Source organism: Mauremys mutica, chromosome 6 (genome assembly GCF_020497125.1).
Source record: "Mauremys mutica isolate MM-2020 ecotype Southern chromosome 6, ASM2049712v1, whole genome shotgun sequence".
In the NCBI taxonomy this organism is placed as follows: domain Eukaryota; kingdom Metazoa; phylum Chordata; order Testudines; family Geoemydidae; genus Mauremys; species Mauremys mutica.
Window position 1 is genome coordinate 95,094,961 of NC_059077.1, and position 24,611 is coordinate 95,119,571.

The 24,611-nt window shown below is 40.1% G+C and overlaps 1 protein-coding gene across 2 annotated transcripts in view; it reads right to left on the minus strand.

Annotated features, from left to right (window-relative positions):
• PRUNE2 (prune homolog 2 with BCH domain) overlaps positions 1–24,611 on the minus strand; it is a 142,845-nt gene that overhangs the window by 23,146 nt on the left and 95,088 nt on the right. The window contains exons 3-6 of one of the 2 annotated variants that reach the window (XM_045022106.1): positions 11,791–11,870; positions 10,382–10,582; positions 3,226–3,345; positions 2,657–2,833 (exon numbers count right to left, since the gene is read on the minus strand). In XM_045022106.1, coding sequence (XP_044878041.1) covers positions 2,657–2,833; positions 3,226–3,345; positions 10,382–10,582; positions 11,791–11,870 — 578 coding nt within the window. The remainder of the gene's footprint in view (positions 1–2,656; positions 2,834–3,225; positions 3,346–10,381; positions 10,583–11,790; positions 11,871–24,611) is intronic. The other variant, XM_045022105.1, reaches the window with a different exon arrangement.

The following is a 24,611-nucleotide window of genomic DNA, read 5'->3' on the forward strand; positions in this document are numbered from 1 at the left end:
TAGTATATGCATCTAGAGTGTATATTCGGCACATACATTAAAACGTAAATAAATACCACTAGCAATGTTGCAATTCTTTGTTTTTCTTCTTTAATGATACTGTCCATTTATGAAATACCTCCAGGGTCTTCAATTGTGTTATGGTTGAAAACTGTTTTTTTCTGGCTGTTAAAATGTTTTTATTAGCTTATAATTAATCCTTTTGTGCACTCGGTGATGTGAGTCTCTGCAGGCTTTAACACAGGTTTGCAGGAGGTCACACTAGATGATCATGATGGTGCCTTCTGACCTTTAAGTCTATGTGTCTATGAGTGATTGATGTACCTCTGTAATTCTATTAACTTCAAGGGAGCTATACTGCTTTATACTAGCTAAGGATCTGGCCCTGAAAATGTAGTGGAAATTATAGCTTAAATTTCATTAACACAGCTAGTGAGCAACACTGCAACAGTGGAAAAACTCATAAGACCTCAGTGGTTATATTGTGTTAACAGCCATTCAAAGTTAATAAACAGCACTCCCATTAATCTTCTCATATGCACAGTGTATCCAAAGGGATCATGAACCTGATATGTCAATGGAAAGACATTTTTATTTATTTTTAATTTTCTTATTTTAAGTATCTATGGTAACAAGTCCAACGGGGTAAATAACTTGGGGTGGGCTTAGCTACTGTATCGACACTGGTGGTGCTTTTAGGTTGTTAGTGACCAGAAAGATTGAGGAAGACCTGACCGGACCTGAAGTAGAGTCTGTATGGCTTGATAGCTTGTCTCTCTCACCAACAGAAGTTGATCCAATAAGATACTATCTCACCCACTTTGCCTCTCCAGTACTACAAGTACACAGCTTAAATGGGGTCACTTTCCTGGTTATATTTGATGGATTGTCTAATAATTACCAAGTATGCGAGGAACACAGAATAAAATATTTGCTCGGATTGCTGGTGAAAGGCTGATTGATGCTCATGAATGGCATAAAATAACATTAGCAATGTTCCAGGTTAATCAAGGGCACGTATGCTGAAGCCCCAGGAAAGCACTGTATACATTATGGGCAGTTTTTCCTTTAACCGCATGTCCTATTTGGAACTGTACACCCTTGCTCTGGAAAATGGTTGCAGTCATGCATAGAATAAAAGTAGTTTAATGAATCCTAGAACAGCATACTTCATGAGGCAAAAACTATTACATCTATAGCCTACAGAGTAGATTTTTCAGTCAGCTGGCTACAGAAAAACCAATCATTCCTTCTTTACTGAAAGGGAATTTTATGCTATGAGTATCATGTTGCTAATAAGGCATCTATATTAGTATATTTGCTGTTGTTTGAGATGCTCAGGTATTTAAAGTACCTATCATTGGAGATTTCTAAGAGCAGTTAGACAAACATCTGTCAGGAATGGTCTAGATAATACTTAGTCCTTCCATGAGTGCAGGGGACTGGGCTAATTGACCTCTTGAGGTCCCTTCCAGTCCTATGATTCATTTCTACCTTTGCCAGGTTGAATCAAACATTAGGCCTGACTTAGGTAGATCTCCCTTTACACCAGTTTTACACTGGATGAAGTCAATTTACTTCATTGGAGTTACTTCTGATTTGGCCCAGTGTAAGTTACAACAGAATCAGGCCCATTGCCTCTCCCAGAAATAATTCAGTACAGCAAGGAATACTGCTGAGGGATGTAACCCATACCCCATTGTTGGAGGTAATCTAGTCTTTCCAAGTGAACTTTCAAACTCTGAGAGTTAAATTCACCCATGGAACAGAAACATGAAAATGATAGCTCCTTGAACCAGTTGATCTCCCTGTATCTCCCGAAAGACCACCTACCCAGGGGCGGCTCTACCTTTTTGGCCGCCCCAAGCAGTCATGCGCGGGAGGCGCCCCGGAGCCGCGGGAGCAGCGGACCTCCCGCGGGCATGACTGCAGAGGGACCGCTGGTCCCGCGTGGCTCGGCTGGACCTCCCGTGGCTGCGGACGGTTCGGGGGTCCGGCGGCTCCACTTGAGCTGCCGCAGTCATGCCTGCGGGAGGTCCAGCCAAGCCGCGGGACGAGCGCCCCCTCCGCAGTCATGCCTGCGGCAGGTCCAGTCGTCCCAGGGCTCCGGTGGACCTCCCGCAGGCATGACTGCGGCAGGTCCACCGGCCCAGCCTGCCGCCCCCTAGATTTTGACGCCCTAGGCACCAGCTTGTTTTGCTGGTGCCTAGAGCCGCCCCTGCACCTACCCTCCCTGTAAGGTGAATATTTCTATACAATTATTCTCCTATGTGGTTCTGCCACAGATGAGTGGCTTTCAGTTCCACTGGGGGCACTATAAGATCCCAGCTGCTCAGGAAATGTGCTGAGTCAGGGCATGTCCCCTTGCTGACAATACCACTCAGTTTTGGGTCTAAGCTAGTGGCCCACTGGCCCTCTGATGGACAGGTGTTTGCAGCTGCTTTTTTGCCATCACAGTGGACATTTGGCAAATGGGGCTCTGCACCTGGGTCTTCAGCAACAGCCCAGGCATGAATCTGGCCCCCTAGTATTTACTGTAACGTGAGAGTCTGAGAGTTGTTTATACAGGTGGCTGAAAAATGAACTCAGTTTTCCCACCGGCTGATGAAGCATGGTTTTTCACATCACTGTAAAAATGCTTTTAGGAGTTCCCTACCTCCATGAGAAATAACCTTTTTGTAAGGCTCAATGACTTTCATATCAATCCTCTGCTCCTGTTCGCCAATCACTACCGTTCTCCATAATCTGTTGTCTTGTCGCTCTTCCTCAGCAGTATACTCTGGAATGGATTCAGACTCTTCTTGGAAAACATCCCTAACAGCTGCTTGGTCTTCTGAAAAAATAAAACAGCACATAATACTATAGTATCTTCATAATTATAGTGGTCCAAATTTGTGGTAACTCAGTGAACTCAACTGTCCCTTTAAAGCCATTAGAGTTAGTCTGGATTTACAGTGCTATAAATGAGAACAGAACGTGACCCTGTAACAGCCACTTGGTCAGATCTGCCTGTCTTTTCACCATTTTGAACATGATAATAGTAAATAATCACAGTGCAGAATTGCCTTTATGTTTTGCAGGTAACAAAATGGAATTAACACTGATCAGAAACTTGCAGTGGCTATTGAACTGCAGCTCTTCAATGATATGGGTTGCTGGTGTGATAACTATACCAAAAATGTAAAGTACAAAGTTAAAATGGAAAAATTAAGCCCTTGGTCATACCAGTGCTTGTCGAGGGAGGGGGCAGAGAAGGAAAACAATAGGGCTGCATTGTTCTCAACTTTTTCCCTTTTATCAAGTGTTCCTCCTCTTTTTTATTTTTTTGGTGGACATCAAAGAGGTCTGAAATTGAGAAATATCAGATTAAACCAAACAACATTCAGAGTACTTTAACTTCACATCCAAAAACATCAGACTCCACATGGCTGGCTGCTCCAATATATTAAACAAAATTTTCAGGGTATGGATTTTATTCCTTGTAATCCCTTTCATCCAAGGATGAAATCTTTGTCCCCTGCTAAAAAGATCAAATAAAAGCATGGATGGAGGAACTACAAACTCCCTTCCTGGATGTAAAGTGTGGAGCAGGGATTGTGATGCACTGGTACATAAAATTCAAGCACTCAGCAGCCACACTCACTCCATAGGCCTCTGTGGGCTTTGAATGTCCCTCAGCACAGCCCCTCTGTTTCCCAGTCCCCCCAGCCCATGCAGGATGTCACTTTATTTCTGCTGCATTTTGGGAGTTGCATAGTGACAAAAGATGCTGCAGAATTTAGTTCTAAATTAGGAGTAAATAGATTAACGGAATAACAAGGGACCAGAGTTGGTTTCTGATACTCCTGCGAGTATGTCAAGTAATTAGCAAAACACATATATCCATTCTGCATTGAAAAGCATGGCTGCTAATGTATGTCTAATTATATCCCCGGTTGTGAGATTTAGTGGCTGGCCACATAAAAATTAGCATACGGTACTAACTTCATTTGTAGTTGGAATTACTTAATTTCTTTCCCTAGTTATTGACTACAATATAGGATTTTTGAGTGAATCTGTTCCTTGTTTCCATCCATTTTTTATTAATCTTCCTGGGGCATTTTAGCATTGTGAACACACACCACGAATAAGCAGCCAGTCTGAGCAAACATCTCGTCAGAAAGAGAGGAAACAGCCCTGAAGACAGATATGGCAGAGAAGCAGAGAATTTTTTTCAGTGCATGACACACATAAATAGCAAGCTCAGTCTTAAGTGAATAGACTAAATATAGCTAGCAAGAAAATTTGGGGAAAAAATGGAAGCATTTTAAACCCTAACAAAAAAAACCAAGAATCTAATTAGTTTGGCTGAATTGCCAAATATATTTATATTTTGTGTTTATTTTGACATATCTGTTCTGATTAATGCAGCATTCCTAACTGAGCTGATGAAGACACACTATTTTAATACAAACAGTGTCCACATTAGCCATGCATACCCATGTACTGAACCACTGTAGTTTTGCCCTATGTGCATGCTAGCATTGTCTCCTGGGTATTTGTCCTGCAGTTCTTGTCACAACTTCCCAGAAGCAGTGGTTTCTGGGCCTGGGGGTTTGAAAGGCCACAGGTGTTCTGTGGGGCAGTAAGGGGACCATTATCTGAAACACTTCAGTCTGAACTGTTTAGTGATGTCGGTACTGGTTCTAAACCAGTGCAGGCTGAAACAGCTCCAACTGAACTAATACGGAGCCCTACTGAAAGCAGAGCTTTGGCCCACATGTAACTCGCTTGGAGCACTTCTGTGTATGGACTAAAGGGGCCAGCTCCTCAGCTAATGTAAATCAGACTAGCTTCACTGTTTTCAAGGTGTTTTACAAGCATGCTAAGAGGCCCAAAGTTTCTTATCAAATTCTCCAGTGCAAACAAGGCCTTAAGCCTTCTAGGAGAAAAAGGCCAGTATTTCTTGTATTACTACTCAAAAAATATTCATGAATAAATCAGATTATTTCTGTAATCTTTTGAATTAATGAACTGCTGAAACTTCTGGTACTTACCACCGGGGGGGAAAAGAAGTATGTATTAGTATTTTATATACAAGCTCTTTTGCAACAGTCCCCATTTCTGTGTTTAAATTATGTGTTTAAACTCATGGTCCAGAAAAAGAAGATGACTAGTTCTTCAGGATACAAAATCCAGGTCTAGTATCAGAGATGCGCAGAGACAGTAGATCCCACTCCAGCCATACCCTTACTCGATAAGTTGATAGCAATGAAAAACAGGAGAGCTAGAGTTGTCATTAACCACCATTTGCACAAACTGGGCTTGTCTGTCACTTGTGCTGTACTAGAATGATAATGGCTCTGCTCCTTCCTTAACTTCCAAGATCAAACTTCAATTTTATTGAGAAGGATCTGGAGTCTCGCTCTTTGGATTTGGGTACTTGAGACAGAACGTGTTGACACTGTGATTGGCTATAGAGGTAGTCAGGGTTCCCTTCCCCCCACTCTGAACTCTGGGGTGCAGATGTGGGGACCCACATGAGAGACTCCCTAAGCTTATTTCTACCAGCTTAGGTTAAAAACTTCCCCAAGGTACAAATTCCTTTCCTTGTCCTTGTATGGTATTGCTGTGATTTACCAAGTGATTTACACAAAAATTCAGGAAAGGGTCACTTGGAGTCTCTATTCCCCCCAAACCCCTTCACCCCCTTTCCTGGGGAGGCTTGAGAATAATACACCAGCCAATTGGTTAGCAATGTGAGGATAGACCAGCCCCTTTGTCTTTAGGACACTGAAAATCAATCAGGTTCTTAAAAGAAGAACTTTATTTATAAAGAAAAAACAAAAGAATCACACGTGCAAAATCAGGATGGCCAGTAACTTTACAGGGTAAATAAAAAGATTTAAAACACAGAGGATTCCCCTCTGGCTCAGCTTCACAGTTACAAAACAGGAATGAAACTACCTCTTTAGCGTAGGGAAAATTCACAAGCTAAAACAAAAGATAACCTAATGCATTTCCTTGCCTACTTACAATTTCTGTAATTTTAGATCCATCATTCCAGGTATATTTTCAGGAGATGTTGCTTGGTGTCTCTCTCCATCCGGAGAGGGAACAAGAAAGAGAGCCACAAACAACCCCCACTTTCCCCAGATTTGAAAGTATCTTCTTTTCTCTTGGTCCTTCCGGTTAGGTGCCAACTAGGTTATTTGCACTTCTTAACCCCTTACAGGTAAAGCGATTTAGAACAGCTGCCAAGGAGGGATTTTTATGCTACCCTTCTTTCTATGTTTATGACAGAGGTAAATCAAATAATTTGATTCAGACCCTATTTTCTCACTATACACAGCTTTGTAAAGACACGAATCCCCAAGGAAGATTTTCTTCCTACTCAGTCAGTCTGTTTTCTGTACATGGAGCACTTAAATCAACTTGAAGCTTTTTTTTTTTTTTTTTTTTTGCTAATCTGAGTAATGGAATAAATTCCCTGAGCAAAGTTCTGTCAGTTCACATAGACATTAACCCTCCAAGTATAAGAAATAATAGGAATGGACACCTTGAACTCTTTAAGTTAATGGTACTTGGCAAATGGCTCATATTTAGTGAGTAAATGATGAACTGTCTGATTTAGAAAGTGACATAAAAACATGGGGCCAAATTCAGACTTGGAGTAAATGGGAACAATTCCCATTGAAATCATTGGTATTTGCATCCAGCTGATTCCTCCCTCCCCCCTTTTCTTATATTCAGAAATAGTTAGCTTTCATCCAGTATTCAATATAGTCAAATTCTGAAAACCTCTCTGCAGAAACCAGGGATTTTTTTTTTTTATTTTTTTTAACATTTCAACCATCTAGTCAGCTCATCATCACTTTCCACATCTGCCCATAACAAGCTCTATCCTCTAACTGGAGGTGACATAAGAAATGCTTATGGATGGCTGAGTACACACAGTGATATCCTCTTTAGCAATAACAGCTTAAGCTGACATTACTGTTCCTTGCATGTTTAAATGATCATTCCAAGTAATTTTAATTTACAATGTCCTCTCTGGTAACAGAACATTTATATGCAAGGAAGAATTTAGTTTAAATGTATTAAAAAGTTGTCCTCTGTTGTTGGTTGTGAATGTGTGGTTCCCCACATAGAAACAAATTATAATTATTATTCATTTACACAAATTGTATATAAGGCCAGTTATGTACCAAAAAAGAATTAGCACAATAACCAGATCCCTCGCACCATCAGAACAGTTGAATTAAGCAATGCTATAAATTGTTTTACATAAGTAGTATGAGAGAGACAATAGTATCTGGGTTAAGGCACTAGAATTAGATTCAGTTGATCATGATTCAGTTACTTGGTTCTGCCATATGCAAGCTTATATGACCTTGGAAAAATCCCTTCATCTCTGTGTCCTTTAGCTCTCTATATATGAAACAGGGCTAATACTACTTCCTTCATCCAACACTTTGTCTTGTCTATTTAGACTGTATAGTCTTCATTGTAGGGACTGCTGTGCCTAGCATATCAGAGCACAAGAATTGGTTGCAGCTTCTAGGCAATACTGTAACACAAATAACAATAATACATTCATTGTGAAACATGTTAAGTTTCACTGCTGACTTTCAGAATACTGCTGATCAATGCAACATGCACAGTAGATTTGTTCTGGTAAATGTCAAAGTCTGAACTGACTTTTATTCAGATATAATATCTGTCTAGAACTATATGAGCAGAACAAAAAACTCTCTATCTCCTTATCTGATGACTATCAAGATTTGGCCAGGTGTTCACAGAAATTTTGTAACAGGGAGACTTTTTTCTGCTGTAATATGTCCCATAAGGACTTTCATTGTACTGTGTTTTTTCTTTGCAGGACTGCGATTACAGGTGCACGCGCTTCATTAACTGCATATAGTTTTGCAGCATTTTCTCTAAAATGGGAAGAGATTAATATTAACTGATATTTTATTATAAAAACTTGCAGTCCAAATACTGACTCCAAACAATGATGTCCATTTATTTGCTAGCAACACAAAATCTAACTTGCTTTAACTTAATCAAGGAAGAATGCTGAATTCACTAGAACTCTACAGTCTATTGCAGACACTCCATCCAGCTGGAGAAGCATTTCATATACAGAATTAAGGCTTTGGTTAAGTAAACGCATAGCATGTGCTTAAGTTTGTAGTAGTCCCATTGACTCCAAGGTCCTAAATGCATTGTTGGATTAGGGCCTAATGGGCAATAATTTAAATGCCGAACCAGCTTTCATCTTAATAACATGTACAGTACTCTATAACATAATTAGGGCCAGATTAATTTCCACTGGTACAGGATGGGGTAGTAGTTTGGCCCACTGCACCAGATGGGGATAACTGCTGTGGAGGGTTGGTGGTGTTTGCACTGACACCATCTCTCAGGGGAAAGACAGCTTTAATTTCTGCCTGGAGCTCAACAGGAGCTCTGCCAGCACAGGTGCTTAGTCAATGCACTGAATCAACACTTCCCCTTCTGTCCTGGGCCCTCCCTGTCAGTGATACACGCTTTTGGAACTGCAATGGTCCTGTACGTTCCATTGCTGGCACATACCAGCATATCCCTTACTGAAATTATCCCTTTCTCTCTAAGAACAATGAGCTTTTCATATTTTTTTACGATGAGACCCTTATTTTTAAAAAGGCACGGAAAAGTGGGCTTGTACCAAAAGTAGTAAGGATGGTCTTGTCTAGTAAGGCACTGCATGGGGACTTGGGAGACGTGTATTCAATACCCAGCTCAACTGCAGACTCTGTGTGTGACCTTGGGCAAGTTACATAATTCACCTTACACCTCAGTTCCTTCTCTGTAAAATGGGGATAATTCCCTAACTCACAGAGAAGTTGAGAGGATAACATCCATTAATGATTGGTATCTCAGCTCCTCACATAGTGATGAGGACCAACTAAGTACCGAGAGTATTGCCCAAGAAATAAGTAAGTGTGATCCTGACAATAATTCTTTTATAAGTCTCGCCTCTGTCTCCAGGAACACAATAAACAAACATGGAGAGAGAAAAAAATCACTGAACATGTAAAGGATAATGGAACCATGTGCAATAAGAAGCATTGCTTATTAAGAACTAGTCTTGCCAAATAAATTCAAATGTTTTATTTTTTAAAGATAATTACTAAATTAATAACTGGTAAATGAAGGAAAAGGAGTAGATAGAATAATTAGGATTTTAGTAAACCATTTACTACAGTATATCATGAAATTTCTCTCAATATTAATTCAAACTGACTTGGATGTGAACAGTCCCACAGTATAAAAACTGGCTGAAGGTCCACAAAGGGTTATGACAAAACATTAACTTTTGGTTGAGGAAGTTGTCTACTAGGTATTGCCAGGAACTGTTAGATTGAGTTTTATGTAATATCTTCATTAATGATCTAGATTCTAGAAGAAGAGGTAAAGAGAACTTTTATGAAACACATAAATGTTGTTATCCCAAACACTGATGAGGACAAAGAGAACACAAAGGAACCTAGGGAGGTTAGACTAATGGACAGAAAATAACAAAATAAGATTCATCTTGCTAAAATGCAAGCTATGATATCAGCAAAAATAATCTGAAACAAAGATATTAACTGGGAAGGCGAAATCTGGAAATGAATAATGTCAAGAGAGACTTAGGATCACATTTTCTAAACTGCCAATGTACTTCCTAGTTATGCAATATAAACATACTGAAAACCAAAGTAGTAATACCTATAACTGTACCTAAGCCAGTACTGTCTGTCAAAGAACTGGTAAATTCTAAGATATGCTCCTAACCAAAGAGGGATTTTTCTCAGGACAAGTCCCAAAGTAGTGCCAGGGAGTGAGAGGAGTCTGAACTTCTGCATTTCTATGGCTAGCTGTTCTTACCTCCATGATAATCAGCTAATCAGTTAAGCTAATTCTCCGTGTGACCCTAAAGAAGTAGACACCATTGATTATTTTCCATGGAGAAGAGACAGATGTTTCTTATAAACAGAAAATGGAACTATTTGGAAACCTTGCCTCCAGTCTGAAGTATTAGATTTACTTACACTGCCTAAAGCCTGACACACAAGAGACAGCAGCAAAGAGTCCTGTGGCACCTTATAGACTAACAGATGTATAGGGGCATGAGCTTTTGTGGGTGAATACCCTCTTGCATCTGATGAAGTGGGTATTCATCCACGAAAGCTCATGCTCCAATACGTCTGTTAGTCTATAAGGTGCCACAGAACTCTTTGCTGCTTTTTACAGATCCAGACTAACACGGCTACCCCTCTGATACTTGACACAAGAGACAGACCTACGCCCATCTAAAGCAATGAGGAAAAGCCTACTTTATTTCTGCAACATGTCTTCCAGTCTAGTTCATTACCATTTCCAGTGTATTCAAAAGAATCTGCTTCATCAGGTGTGTCAAGGTCATCTACATTGATGTCAATTTCATCTGGTGTATCCAGATTATCATCAGAAAGGACAGACCCTTCACTTCGGTCCAAAGAAAGGTTGATGTTTGGAGCAGTGAGCTTTATCTTTCTGGGATGGGAGCCATTAAGATCCAGAGAATTAGGTGGCTCTAAATAAATATGAAGAAAGAGAAGAGCATCTGTATCAGATAAAACTGCTCTATTGAATGCTTTTGAATAACGTCAAACACATTTAACAAAGAGATTTTCTATCAACCAGTCATTTAAAATTGTATAATATATAAAATCAATTGTAAAAAAACGTTTACAAGAAACCAAAATAGAATTATGTCTTCAGAAATGTCAAATGTAGCTAGAAGCTCTAAATTACATGAAGTCCCAATGACCTCAGTGAGATACACATAGAAGCATCCAAGGACAGAATTTGGCCCTATAAATTTAGTAAAAATTATCATTATATTTAAATAACAGATGAAGGATTTGTATTGCCATGTTCCAAACTCTAATAGTAACACCATTATTAATCATAATCACTTTCTCTTAAATTGTTCAAAATGGGATCTATCTCCTTTGAAGACAGGCCGGAGCTAGAAAGTTCAGATCTGGTTCCCACCTTTTCCAAAATTCTGTAATATTTAGATAAGAGTGCACTTTTTTCTTATTACAAAATTATGGGTCAAAAGCAAAGTTCAGATGTGCTTCTGAGAGTATATGTGGATCACACAGTTCATTTCAATGTTGACCCAAGGTACCTTTGAATCCAGAAAGAATAAATACACCTCTAGGTATCTATTGTAGTTTGTGTTTGGTATCACTCCTGTAGTATTATTTTGCAAATATGCTGCTCTGCATTTTTTCTGATTATATAATGTCAAATTCTCTACAGTGGTAGTTACAAATATGTAACATAACCGTGTTCCTCATAGCTGGGTGTAAATTAAGGTATTCTCAGTTAATTAAAATATAAATTGGCCATGGTTTCTTTCCTGCTATCGCATTTTACGCAATATTTTAAGCTCTTTTCTTTGGATTAGTGTATTTTAATATCTGAACTTACTTACCCCATTTAGACTGAAGTCAAATTTAGCATACTTAAGGCAGAGTACTTAATGCATTTAGTTCTTGTAATAATTAACAGACAGATGACACCAAGGCACCAGGGAAAATATGTGGCACATTGCTAATTATTATCATTTGTCAAGTGAAGTACAGAATTAACTAAATAAAACAAGCTTAACACTTTTTTTCCCTAACACTGAAATGATGCCTTATCAGCACAGAAACATCCTTCTCACTGAATAATTAAATGTCATGGAAATCAGACATAACTGAATGAATGAATAAATGTTTCTCTTACCAGGTCTGATCTCTGTAGCATTAGGACTTAGTACACCCTCCTCAAAGGGGATGTCCATTCCCACATCCTCTGGTACCAATCTGGGGGGGGGAAAAAAGGGAACACCTTAAATTGGTATATTTTATGTGCAAGATGCCCAAGATCAAAAGATAATAATTTGATCTAATTTGGAGCACTGTCTTTCTTCAGACATGTCTAATTTTAATATTTGATTTGCAAACAGGCTACAGTAATAAAGAGGTGACCAAAATGTGGCTGATGGAACGTGTCTAAGTAGCTCTTAGTTACCCCTATTGTTGATATGGAGATGTGGCCCCTGGAGACTGTAAACCCCATCACATAATCACGCACTTGTGTTTGGATTAGGACATAGCATTGTGTAACCACATTCAGCAGACTGCAGTTGTTTCGATTTTATGCAAATTAAGTGCAGCTCTTGGGCTTCTCGCAAGTTGCCAGTGCAGCATTAGGCGGCAGAAAGTTGTGGCTATCCTGAGCCACTGCCCGCAAATCTCATATCATAGCAAGACTTCCATAATAATCTAATTAGCATAATCACATTTGCTGTATATCAACATTAAGACTAAAAGGATATTAAATTATTTTGATTTTATTCATATTTTAGGGCTATTTTGCAGGAAAATCCATCATTTCACACCTTTAGAGAAGGTTGAATATGCATGTGAATCAGCTAAAGTGTCTCATTCTGTCATGGAATTTCAGAAAGGCATGTATAGGACTGAAAGAACTCAGAAGCACAAAAATAATATCCTGGAATTTTGTGACAGATTTTCTGTTGCAAAAACTCCTACCAAATGTTTAACTTTCATATCAAGTAATATTAGAAAAATATTAGGGAACTATACTAATAATTATACCTAAAAATGACTATTAATTGGGATAATGTATAGCAAATGCTGGCGGGAAATTCATTTTTTTTTAAATAAATCATTTCAGCTGTGTTCATTCCCCTTTTGTATTCACTTTCTATAAAAAATTTACAAATAAGTTTGCTAGTAGGAATGTCACAGAAACAGCAAATTTGAAATGAATGTGACAATATTAATTGAAAGTGAATTTCAATTTCATAACTGTGACTATTTACACCATAAACCTTATTCTGAAAAGTTACACTAAATCAATCTGAATAAACATACTGCGTGACCTATGTGTCCTTTCCAAACAGCTCAGTTTTAAATTATGAGTACGGATTACGCAAAGCAATATTCACAGGAAACAATTCATAGGAAATCCAGAGTGAAATATCTTCACATAAAAATTTAGTTTAATAACTTTAAAAAAAGAAAAAAAATTGTTTTAAACATAATTTTGTTTGCAAATAGTTTGTGAACTGAAAAAAAAGGCCATAATGCGATGGCTAAATAGCTTTTTGAGAATAGGCAACCAACTCTTTATAAACATCCAACTGGAATGTTGTAAATAACTACTAATTAATTATTGAAAATAAATACAAGATCAAAGATGTTAATGTAACAGGGGAGTTTCTAATACCATCATCAGACCGGATCCTGCTTCCCTTGCTCACTCAAAAAAATGTCATTGATTACATTGTGAAATATGCCTTCTTATGGAAGGCAAGGACACACAAAACACACAGTATTCATGTAACTTTTAAACTTCATTATAGTGAATATGCAAATGTGTAGCCTCAGGCATATTCTTACAGTAGCAATTTAAATTAAAAAATAGTCTGACTTTTTTTTGCTTTTTTTTTTAGCAGCAGAAAAATAATTTTGTTTTCACATCTGGATCACACAAAACTGGTTAAATGGATTTGTATGACGCTTCTCTCCTCCCCCCCCCCCCAAAAAATCACACTCTGGATCTGATTTTTGGGCTGGGACTGAATATTCTAGTTATGGAGATATCATCTGCATCATCGTGAGATGACCATATGTAGAATGATGTTATAGCTTGTCCTGTCCAGATGGGAAGACCTGTTTTGATGGAGCCAGTTTCCATTCAGTTGTATCTATAGGAGGCTCTGCTTATCCACTGAACAGCTCTGCTAATGGTTTAGGACAGGGGTCGGCAATCTTTGTCACGTGGCTCGCCAGGATAAGCACATCCCTTGGCCCGCACCGCTTCCCGCCGCCCCCATTGGCCTGGAGCAGCAAACCGCGGCTAGTGGGAGCCGCGATCGGCCGAACCTGCGGATGCGGCAGGTAAACAAACTGGCCCGGCCCACCAGGGTGCTTACCCTGGCAAGCTGCGTGCCAAAGGTTGCCGACCCCTGGTTTAGGAGAATATTATAACAATTGACTGCCACCTAGATGTCTCCTGTACACATTATCATCATCACAGGGCACCAACGGAAACAATCTTGGAATTAAGAATTGACAAAGAAGGAGGTTAAAGTAATGGTTGTGGAAAAGAGAGTATGAGGCAGATCAGTTGCAGTATAGAAAATTTTAACATTCCTATGCTGGAGCTGTGATAAGGGCAAAGTAGTAAGTATTTTCCTCTGATATATCTTCAGCAGAGTCTCATCCAGCAGACTCATGTGAACTGATGGGGAGCCTAATTAATCCGACTTGCCTTAGTTCTTTGTTACAGCTTTCCTGGCTGTACATTCTTTCTATATACTTTGCTGGAAAAAAAAAATCCTATCTGGCTGTTTGGCCAGCACCCTGGGAGCAGTGTCAGAGCATGCCTTCTTTGGTTATGTATTATTATTATGTATTTATCGTATGACGGTAGTGTACAGAGACCCCAACCAACATCTGGGCCCTATTGTGCTAAACACTATGCAAACACACAGTAAGAGACAGTCCCTGCCCTGAACAACTTACAATCTAAATAGACATGCCAGACAAAGGGAACTATTACCTCCAGTTTACAGATAGGGAACTGAGGCACAGAAGGTTTAAGGACCCGATCTAAAGCTCAATGATGTCAATAGAAAAATTCCACTGATTTCAATGGGCCTTGGATCAGGCCTTAAGTGACTTATGCAAGGTCACAGAGGAAAACTGCGGCATAGGAAGGAATTGAGCCCCAAAGTACTGATTCCAGTCCAATTCTTTTACCATAAGATTAGCTTTCCTCTGACAGAGTGTCACCCAGCTCCTTTCAATGAGCTCTTAGAATTGGTGGTCTGTACAATCTCCCTAGATATCAATCAGCTGGGCAAACCTATGCCCATGAAGGAACATCAGAGGAGGCACCTTATTATCTAGCCTCATGCAACAATGCCATGTCTAGACTCTGCATGGGCCGGAGCTAGGTGGGCAAGTTTTCATTTTAGGATTCCATGTGACTATGGAGGCTGGGAATTGTATAGAGGACCAAAGGCTTGTACATTCTGGATTACGCATGGGCAGGCCTTCTCCCTAAATGAAATGCTTTGTCATCACGTCACTAGATTTACTGCACAATGAATTTTCCATGCAAAGTTGAATAACTTGAGTACTGAAAAAGGAATTGTTTTAATTACTTAATTTCATCTACAAAACACACCACTTTGGAATATGTCTGGTGGTTGTCAAAGAGGCTTTGTATTTTTCTTTCTTGTTTTGGACAACAGTAGAATAAATGAAAAAGTCTCATCAAAGCACCCTGCTAATGGATAAAATAAATGGCATTACATTGTTTGTAAGTGTTAATACTAAATAGTAGAATCAAAATAAATGTTATCTGTGCACAGAAGCTCTACAGAAAACTGACACTTTGAATGTCATCACTGTTTCCTTACCAAATGTAAATAAATGATTAAAGATTTAACTGCTTTGACCAATACATAGTAAAATTCTGTTATTAAAACTAACTCATCCTTTTAAACTAACATGAAATGAAGCCTGAGTTTTATAATGACATTTAGATGTCCCAGTAAAACTAAATAAGATACTATATGCAAACATCAGTGGGGGAGTGAACATATTTGTGAATATATTCGCTTAAGTGTTCACATTCAGGTTTTATTTAAAATGTGTTTTATTAACATTTTAAAATTTAGGTGCCTAAATCTAAGCATGAGAACTGCAGGAGTTCGGCACTTCTGAAAATCAGGCCACTTATTTAGGTGTCTAACTATAGGCACAAGTTTGAAAAGGCTGGCCAATATGAATAGACATGTTTTCTTGATATTGCAAAAATGTTGCTAAAATAGGGTTTGATTTTAAATTTAAATTTCCCTTATTGTTCTGTGAAACAAAAAAATATTCTGTCATTGCATAAGTATCAGAAAGCAACAGTCAGCACAAAGTGATTATAAAGAGAAGTGAAAGTGACTAGGTAATTTTTATTCCTTATAATGAGCAAAAAGCAAAAATAAAACAGGCAAAATAAATGGAGAACAGTAAATTTAAAAAATACTTTGTTTCATAATCTCAAGTGTAAAGATACATTTAAAATTAGTTTTATCCCAATTGTGTCCATTTTAATTAAAAATTTTCTGTAGCAAAACAAAAGACCAACCTAAGATACTATTGTAAGCTCTTTGAGGGAGGGACCACCTTTTTGATCTGTGTTTGTTCCATGCCGAGAGCAATGGGGTCCTGGTCTCTGATTGGTTTCCTAGGCGCTACTGCTATTAAAATAATATCTAAAAGAGCAATTTTCTGAAATGAATTAAACTGAGTTAATAATTTGTTATTAATGAGCTGTTAAAGTTTTACACCCCAAGCGTGAATTGAATCTCCACTGCAGTGCAGCTTCACCTACCCCTATAAACTACATCCGCTTCAGAGGTTGAACTAGTCCATTGATTTCAATAGCAGTGAAAGTCAAGTAACTGAGAACAGAATTTGGCCAAGAATCTCTAAGCTCAATTTGATGGAACAGCATTTTTGATGTAATTAATATACAATATTCAACATGAGATATTTGTTGTGTGACAGCTGTAGAAGCAAGAGGGGACCCTCCTCCAGATGGAGATTTGACAGATTTGGGACACTGCAGGTACGTAAAAAATAATTTAAAATATTATCATAAACAGCCTTGTTGACATAAGATCATCTCCTGCATTTCAAATCAAAGTGGGGCACATATTATGGCCTTACAGCAAAGCTGAATGTAAATATCTAGGCGGTTTTTGCTGAAATAATGCTTATTTTTTCAGTGTCAAGTTTGCTTTTTCTATGAAATAAACAATGAACAATGAGAAAAATATGTCCTGAGAATGATAATATTTTTAGAGTCCTTGTATATGCCCTAGACCAGTGGTGGGCAAACTTTTTGGCCTGAGGGCCACATCAGGGTTGCAAAACTGTATGGAGGGCCGGGTAGGGAAGGCTGTGCCTCCCCAAACAGCCTGGTCTCCACCCACTCCCACTTCCCGTCCCCTGACTGCCCCCCTCAGAATCTCCGACCCATCCAACCGCCCCCTTCTGGGACCCCCTGACCCTAACCACTCCCCCAGGACCCACCCCCTATCCAATCCACCTGCTCCCTGTCCACTGCCCCAACCTGTATCCAGACCCCGCCCCCTGACAAGGCCCCCCGGGACTCCCATGTTTATCCAACTCCCCCTGCTCCCCATCCCGACCGCCCCCCCCGAATCTCCACCCCATCCAACCACACCACTCCCTGTCCCCTGACTGCCCCCCTGGGACCTCCTGCCCCTTATCCAACCCCCTGGTCCCGGCCCCCTTACCATGCTGCTCAGAGCAGCAGGTCTGGCCACTGCGCCACTCGGCCAGAGCCAGACACTCTGCCGCACTGCCCTGCAGGAGCTCGCAGCCCCACTGCCCAGAGCTCTGCCCGCAAGCAGCGTAACTGCGGGGCAGGGTGGACAGCAAGAGAGGGGCCGGGGGCTAGCCTCCCCAGCCAGGAGCTCAAGGGCCGGGCAGGACGGTCCCGCCGGCCGGATGTGGCCTGTGGGCCATAGTTTGCCCACCTCTGCCCTAGACTGACCGACCAAGCATGTCATGCTGGAAACATGAGCTCTAATATGGTCAGTAAAAATAAAGTTTTTACAAAATGAAGACGTGATTAATATGTATTTACTTATAAATTAATATGCAAAGCAGACATTTAAAAAAAATAGACGGGAACTAGCCTTAGTTACTCTCAAATGACTATTGTTTTCACTTCCCCTTTCACAGCCAGAGTGAGTAAAATCCTGGTGGACTGGGGGAAGGGCATGGAATGGAGAAGTACTGCTTCTACTGTACTGTACACTTCTTCCTCAAACTGCCCAGCAGGGCAGAAATGGGCACGGTGGGAACATGTTGACTCTCTGCAGCACTATCACCCCAAATCTTGCAGGATTTTTGTAAAACCTGACGTTCTCTGCATTAACGGACTTGGGGTTCCTCCTCCATGTTCTGAAGGGAATTCTGGAGGCAGCAGATAATAGAAAAATCCTTGGCAGAGCGTAGGCTGGAAGCCCACTTACAGGCACTGGGCCTCCACAAATGTAAACAGAATCCTCTGGTAATGCAGGCACTACAGTGGGCAAACCCTTGCCCCTCCTTCACCCACAGAGGGAAGCATTAGTACATCGGAAACCCCTTATGCCCATGCTTGAAGAATTTCCTGGCACACAAGATGACGGTGACCACAATATTAGGAAAAGAGAGAATACTTTTTCTTTCCAGTGAATGCTCCTTGCTGAAAGACTACTCAGTTGCATTAGAGGCTCTATTACAGTCATGGACGATTTAGTGGATTGATAAAAAGATGTTTTCTCCTGAAACTGAGGTCAAAGTAAATTAAACTCTTTGTGTCCTAAATGACTTCTTTTGTGTGGTACACAGACCAGTCATTCAAGGATCAGCTGCATTAGGAGTCAGATTACGGAACACTAGCTTTGATACATAAGATTTGCACAAAAGTAAGTCCAAAAAAGTGTATTTCTTAAAGGTAGTTCAAAGCCAGATATCAGATTTGTATGTGAGGGGATGAGGGTGGGGAAAACTGACTCGCAGCTGAACTTTTTTAGAACGTTCCCTTTTTATGGTTTAGTCAGCCACACATCTGATGAAACATCCTCTAGAGCAGTGGTGGGCACCCTGCGGCCCGTCAGGGTAATCTGCTGGTGGGCTACCAGACAGTTTGTTTACACTTTCACGGAGACCCACAGCTCCGAGTGGCCACGGTTTGCTGTTCCCAGCCAATGGGAACTGCAGGAAGCAGCGCGTGCCTTTGACCCTCCCGTTTTTTCTGTGGCTACATCATGTTTAGGATGGAGAAGGCCCCTAGGCCAGGAAACTGCACATTGACATTTTCTAAGTTTTTTCACAGATCTTACATATTTTCCCCATCTGTGCTCAGAAATGTATTTTTTTTTTAATTCTACATGACACTAAGTTCAGGGTTTTTGTAAAGTGGTCAAAGAAAGGTAAATGCAAAGAATGTCACGCCCATAATCACATAAAAATTCTGCTTATCCATGTTTGTTTTAAAAAATAATAATGGTAAGACTGGAGACACAAAGTACAAAGAGAATGCCATTCAGAAAGGAGACTGGTAAATTAGGCATATTAAAAACAAACAAGCTTCTCAAATTTCATAGATAGCCCAGGTGCACCGTGGCCTTGCAATTAACAACAGGCTTGGTTAGTGCTTGTTTTCTCACTGATTCTCAATGAAAGACGGAGCTTTTCGAGGGAGAATGGGTTCATTGTGAGATGGCTCAATAGATATAAAAATAATGTTAGGGGATTTGAGATCCTCCCTCTATTGCCTCTGTCTAGTGGATTAAAAACAAAAACAAAACAAAACACAGTATAGAATTTATTCTCTATTCATTCTTATCCCAATTTCAGATATAATACAAGTCACAAAAATGAGGGAAGGAAAAGTAGTAAAACATGGTATTGGACATCATAATGCAATATGTTTTTTATTCTTGTTTCTTCCTCCCTTATAAAAATCCTTCCTTGTGTCCCTTCTTTCACAAAAAAATTATTTTGTCTCTGCAAGGAGCCAAAGTAGCACTCCCTTTCTGCTCAACATGTGTTCTCTTTCCCCCTCCACTTGTAATCTGTTCTTTCTTGCCTACCCTTCTCTTTCCCTTCCTAGGGCTCGATTCTGCAGAGCTCAGTTCTGCTGATCCAGCAAAGCACTTACACGTGTTCTTAACTTGACTTCAGTTAAACTACTTTCATGCTTAAAGTTCAGCATGGATTTGGTGTGCTCAGTACCATGTGGGATCCAGCCGTCAGCTCTTTCACCTTACCATTACCAGCACTAACCTAGAGCCATACCTGAACTATCCAATGCTGGCCCAAGGACTTCTTCCCCTTCCTCAGGGGCGGCTCCAGGCCCCAGCATGCCAAGCGCGTGCTTGGGGCGGCATGCCACGGGGGACTCTCTGCCAGTCGCCGGGAGGGCGGCAGGCAGGGTCCCTTTGGCGGCATGCCTGTGGAGGGTCCGCTGGTCCCACGGCTCCAGTGGACCTCCCGCAGGCACGCAGGCACGCCTGCGGGAGGTCCACCGAAGCCACGGGATCAGCGGACCCTCTGCAGGCACGCCTGCGGGAGGTTCACCGGAGCCACGGGACCAGTGACCGGCAGAGCGCCCCCCCCCCCCCGGCATGCCGCCGTGCTTGGGGCGGCGAAATGTCTAGAGCCACTGTGCTTGGGGCAGCGAAATGTCTAGAGCCGCCCCTGCCCTTCTTGAGTACTTACTCGGGGCCAACTAAAATCTGGCCCTCTGTCTGAATGAGCCAAATTAATATGACAACAGAATGGAAGTTAATGGAATTACACCGGGGATGAATTTGGCAAAATACCTTTGCTTAATTGCTAATGATATTTCTCTTCCATTTACAATTCTATGCTACAAAATAAGACATCTTTTTCAGCTTAAGGCACATGGATCCAAAATAATCCCTTCAGATAACACACATGGGGGAACTCTCACTAGTTTCAATGGGGGGAGGGTCATATATCCCTTTCCAATGTTGTACCTGCTTTAACTCTCCCTTTAGCATTCAGGTAACACAACTGCAGAACCCATCATTACTGCAGATCAAACTCTTGTCAGACATACATTTTTTAGAATTAGAAACTGTTTGGCAGTTTTGCTTTTATTCCAAAAAGAAAAGGCCTTTCTGCTTTCTTTTTATTAAAAAAAAATTACTACATGTTTACGTGATTGTATTGTGATGTCCTGTAACTAGAGTTCTTTCCCTATTTGGAAAGATAACTGAATGCCAGGGCCTTTCTCTATCAATATTTCTCATGAGAAATATTACCATAAATATCAATGTTCTAGGGTCATCCACCATTCTTGGGCTACTTTTTCAAAATTACAACAGAAAAGATTAAAAATATAGTCAGTTGGTGGTGCATTCTGAATAGGAAACTATTCTTCTGGCACCAGATGGAAACTAGATAACTGTTACAAATAAGATGGGTTATTTCAAGTGACATATTAAGCTACAAGAACTAATAGGAAAGTACATTAATTGTATGTGTGTGCTTTTGCTTTTTGAAGCTGATCATCTAACATGGGCAAGTGGAAGGGATTTGCAGGCTCAGCCAGAAACATGCTATGCAGACAATATCAAACAATCACAACAGAAAACAGGAGATTCAGGAAATACAGTATCATTATACACAATTAGGAAGGGAGAAGATAGAGTATTTGCCATAAGCTCCCACTCCAAAAAATATATATAAAAGTTGTCAGTAAGTACTCAGCTAGAAAGAGAAATATAAACCATAAGTAAGACCCATTAGCCCAAGCCAATCAAGGGAGAGAAAAAATATATTGACATGAAAATCTTCAAAATTACTTCCTAGAACCACTTCCTAACTACAACATTTCTGTGCTACAAATCTGTAAGTAGGAAATTTCTACAGCTTGTTTTTAAAAGAGGCTTTAGGAAGGGATTCTTAGGTTGGTAAACTGAAGATCCCCAAAATACAGTACAATATATCAAAGTAACATGTATTGCGCAGCTTGGATTCAATGGAGGAAGGACATTACAGTTCAAGTGGACTTTTTAGTGGTTCCCTATCACACCTATATCTGCATGCCAAAAAAAAAAAAGAGCAGCCTAGAGAGAATCCATATCTGGACATCTGAGATTAGGAAAAAGAAGCCATTACTTTTACCCACAGTGGTGTAACAGATCCTGTAGTATAATCATATTACATGCAAGTGACTAGTGTAAACTGATTAATTATTTCTAATTAAGATCTCCAAATTAAGAAGAAATAAGTCCAGGGTTGATTTAATCATGTAGTACAGAATATGTCCACATGGTTACTAAATTTAATTCTTGGGAGGTAATAAAATTAAGGTAGAAAAATCTAAATCCTAAATGTTGGAATTTATTCATCGCTAAAAAACCTTGACTCATCTTTCTAGTTACATACTATACAATATTGGACAATGGGTATGCAAGTGCCATTATTCCCATTTTATAGATGGAGATACTGAGATAGAGAAGTTAGATGACTTACCAGAGCCCTTAGAGGTAGGTAGTCATTTTCAGAACTAGGATTCAAACTCATGACTTCCTAGGTCCCTGTCCTGTGTGCCTCACATCTAAAAGTTATTTGACAGTGAACATTAGAGCTGGTTGAAATTTTCTGAATTTCAATTCTTTTAGTCAATTTTTCACTGACATTTCAAAGTTAGATCAGAAAAGTGATTGATTTTGTTGTAAAAATTTCCCCCTAAAAATGCATCAAGTTGTTCAACTAGATATAAGCTAGATGGCTGAAATTTTCTGAATTTCAAAATTTCAGTGAAAAATTTTGTTGAAACTTTAATTTTGACAAAAAGGGATGGATTGTTCACAAAAGAAATCTTGAAGAAGTTTTCCTATTTTTCAATTAGCTTTAGTATTTGTACTGTTTATCTTATTTTTGTCTGTTTTTGCCATAATAGAAGACGCAGAAAATCTTCAGGAAGGTGTATGTTGTGCTCCACACAAGGACTTCCAATATGCTTGGCACTATGAGAATTCCCCTTCACCTATTCCTGTAAGACTAAAATTTCTTTAAATAGTTCTGATGAAGAAATTCACAATGGCCTTGACAATTTTAAAATGCAACTAGTATTATTCCTGTACAACTGATCTGTTTGTCTCTGCAGCTTTGTTGGCTTTCTTCAGTGCTATTTTTTTTTAATTAAATCTTTTTTTGTTTTTCATTGTCTACCTTTTGTACTGCTTAACACATTTGCCTCTTTTGGTAGCGATGTCTACCACTGTCCTCTATTGGATGGAATCAGATCTGTCAACAGTGGGTCAAAGGTCCTATTCTACTAACAAATACACCCTCTTTTTTCTCAAAAAAGATTACTCTTTAACACAAGTGACGGAGGCTTTTGGGCCTGATTTTCAGAGGTGTTAAGCATCCACAACTCTAGCTGAAATCAATAGGCACTGCAGATACTCAGCACTTCTGCAAATTGGTTTATCAGAACACTGGGATCTGAATTCAGTTCCTTTGTTGCTGCCAAGTTCAGAATTGGCACGATTTGCAGTATATTGATACTTTTAAAGGGGTATGTGCATACAAATTTCTTATGCTACAGATCCCTTCTCATTGTCACCATATCTGTCTCCATGTGGCATTTGATTTTACCTTTTTTCCTATGTAATATTTCTATACTGTGCAATTGCACCTCTAGTCTAACATATAATTTGCTACATAACCCTGAACATGATTCTCTTACCTCTTTTCGCTCCTTTTATCTGTTGTATTGCTTTCTCTTTTATTCTCTTGCTATTGCTATACTTCTCCCTTATTTTTGCATTTTTACCTATTTTTCCTCTTTCCTACAATATCTGGCTTTTTTCCCCCTTTTGCATCGTTCTACCTAACATTTTAGTCTTAATTTTGAATTTCTGTAATTTCATAGTTCAGGTTAGGACTTCAATATAAATGTATATCTTAAATTGCTGTAGTGAGCCTGCAGCTCAAGATATAAATTTATACTGAAGTTCTAACATGAACTATGAAATCATAGAAAGTCAAAGTTAAGACTAAAATTCCCTCATCTGGACTTGAAGGGCCAGCCACAGGTCAACTGACAAGAAAGGCAGGGACACAGAGCACTACCACAGCTTTAGAAGAACAGGTGGGTGAATGGATACTTTGGGACCCTTTAAGAACTGGATCCCAGAAGACATCTGACATAAGAAGCAGGGAAGATCTACCCCCTCAGTCTCACCTGAAGGCCTCAGATTGTCTTACAGATGCAGTGTGTGTGTGTGTCACGGAGATGAGAGAACAGGGGAATGTGAGAGATGATGCCACTCACAAGCTGGTCCTGCAGGTGGGAAGCAGCCCAATGGCTGTAGCAAGGAGCTGCTGAGGACAGGCAACAGCAAGCCATTGTAAGGTGCAGCCAGGAACAATGTGAGGCAGGTCCATACAGGAGCCAAAGGAGGTAGTCTGATCAAGCAAATAACAGCTAGCTGAGGAGAAAGCTGGCACCAAGCAGCCTACTTCTGCAGCCTGTGGGAGGAGGGTGTTCAATTGAGGGAGACTCTGAAGCATGGGAAGTGGCCAGGCCTGTAAATACATGTGTGAGTGGGGGACAGGCTGGGCAGAGAATCACCATCAACTACCCGAAGAAGAGCTATGATAAATCGGTGGGGCCCTTGAAGCCAGTAAGAGGCTGCAGACCAGCCAAATCTGGACACACAAGGAAACATTGGTCAGACAGGGATACTATGAAAGTGCCAGAGCCAGTGTGTCAGGGAATGCATGGCTGACAACAGCTGGATTGGAACCAGGGAAGAAGGAAAGCAGGGGAGCCCTGAGACTGAAAGAGAAAGCCGTTGGAATGCAGCCAAAGAGCTGGAGAGAGAGGGCTTGTGAGAACTGATCCAAGGATGTTTTATTCAAACTGTTCAAAATACCCTTCTATAGGCAAATGTTCCCAAGGCA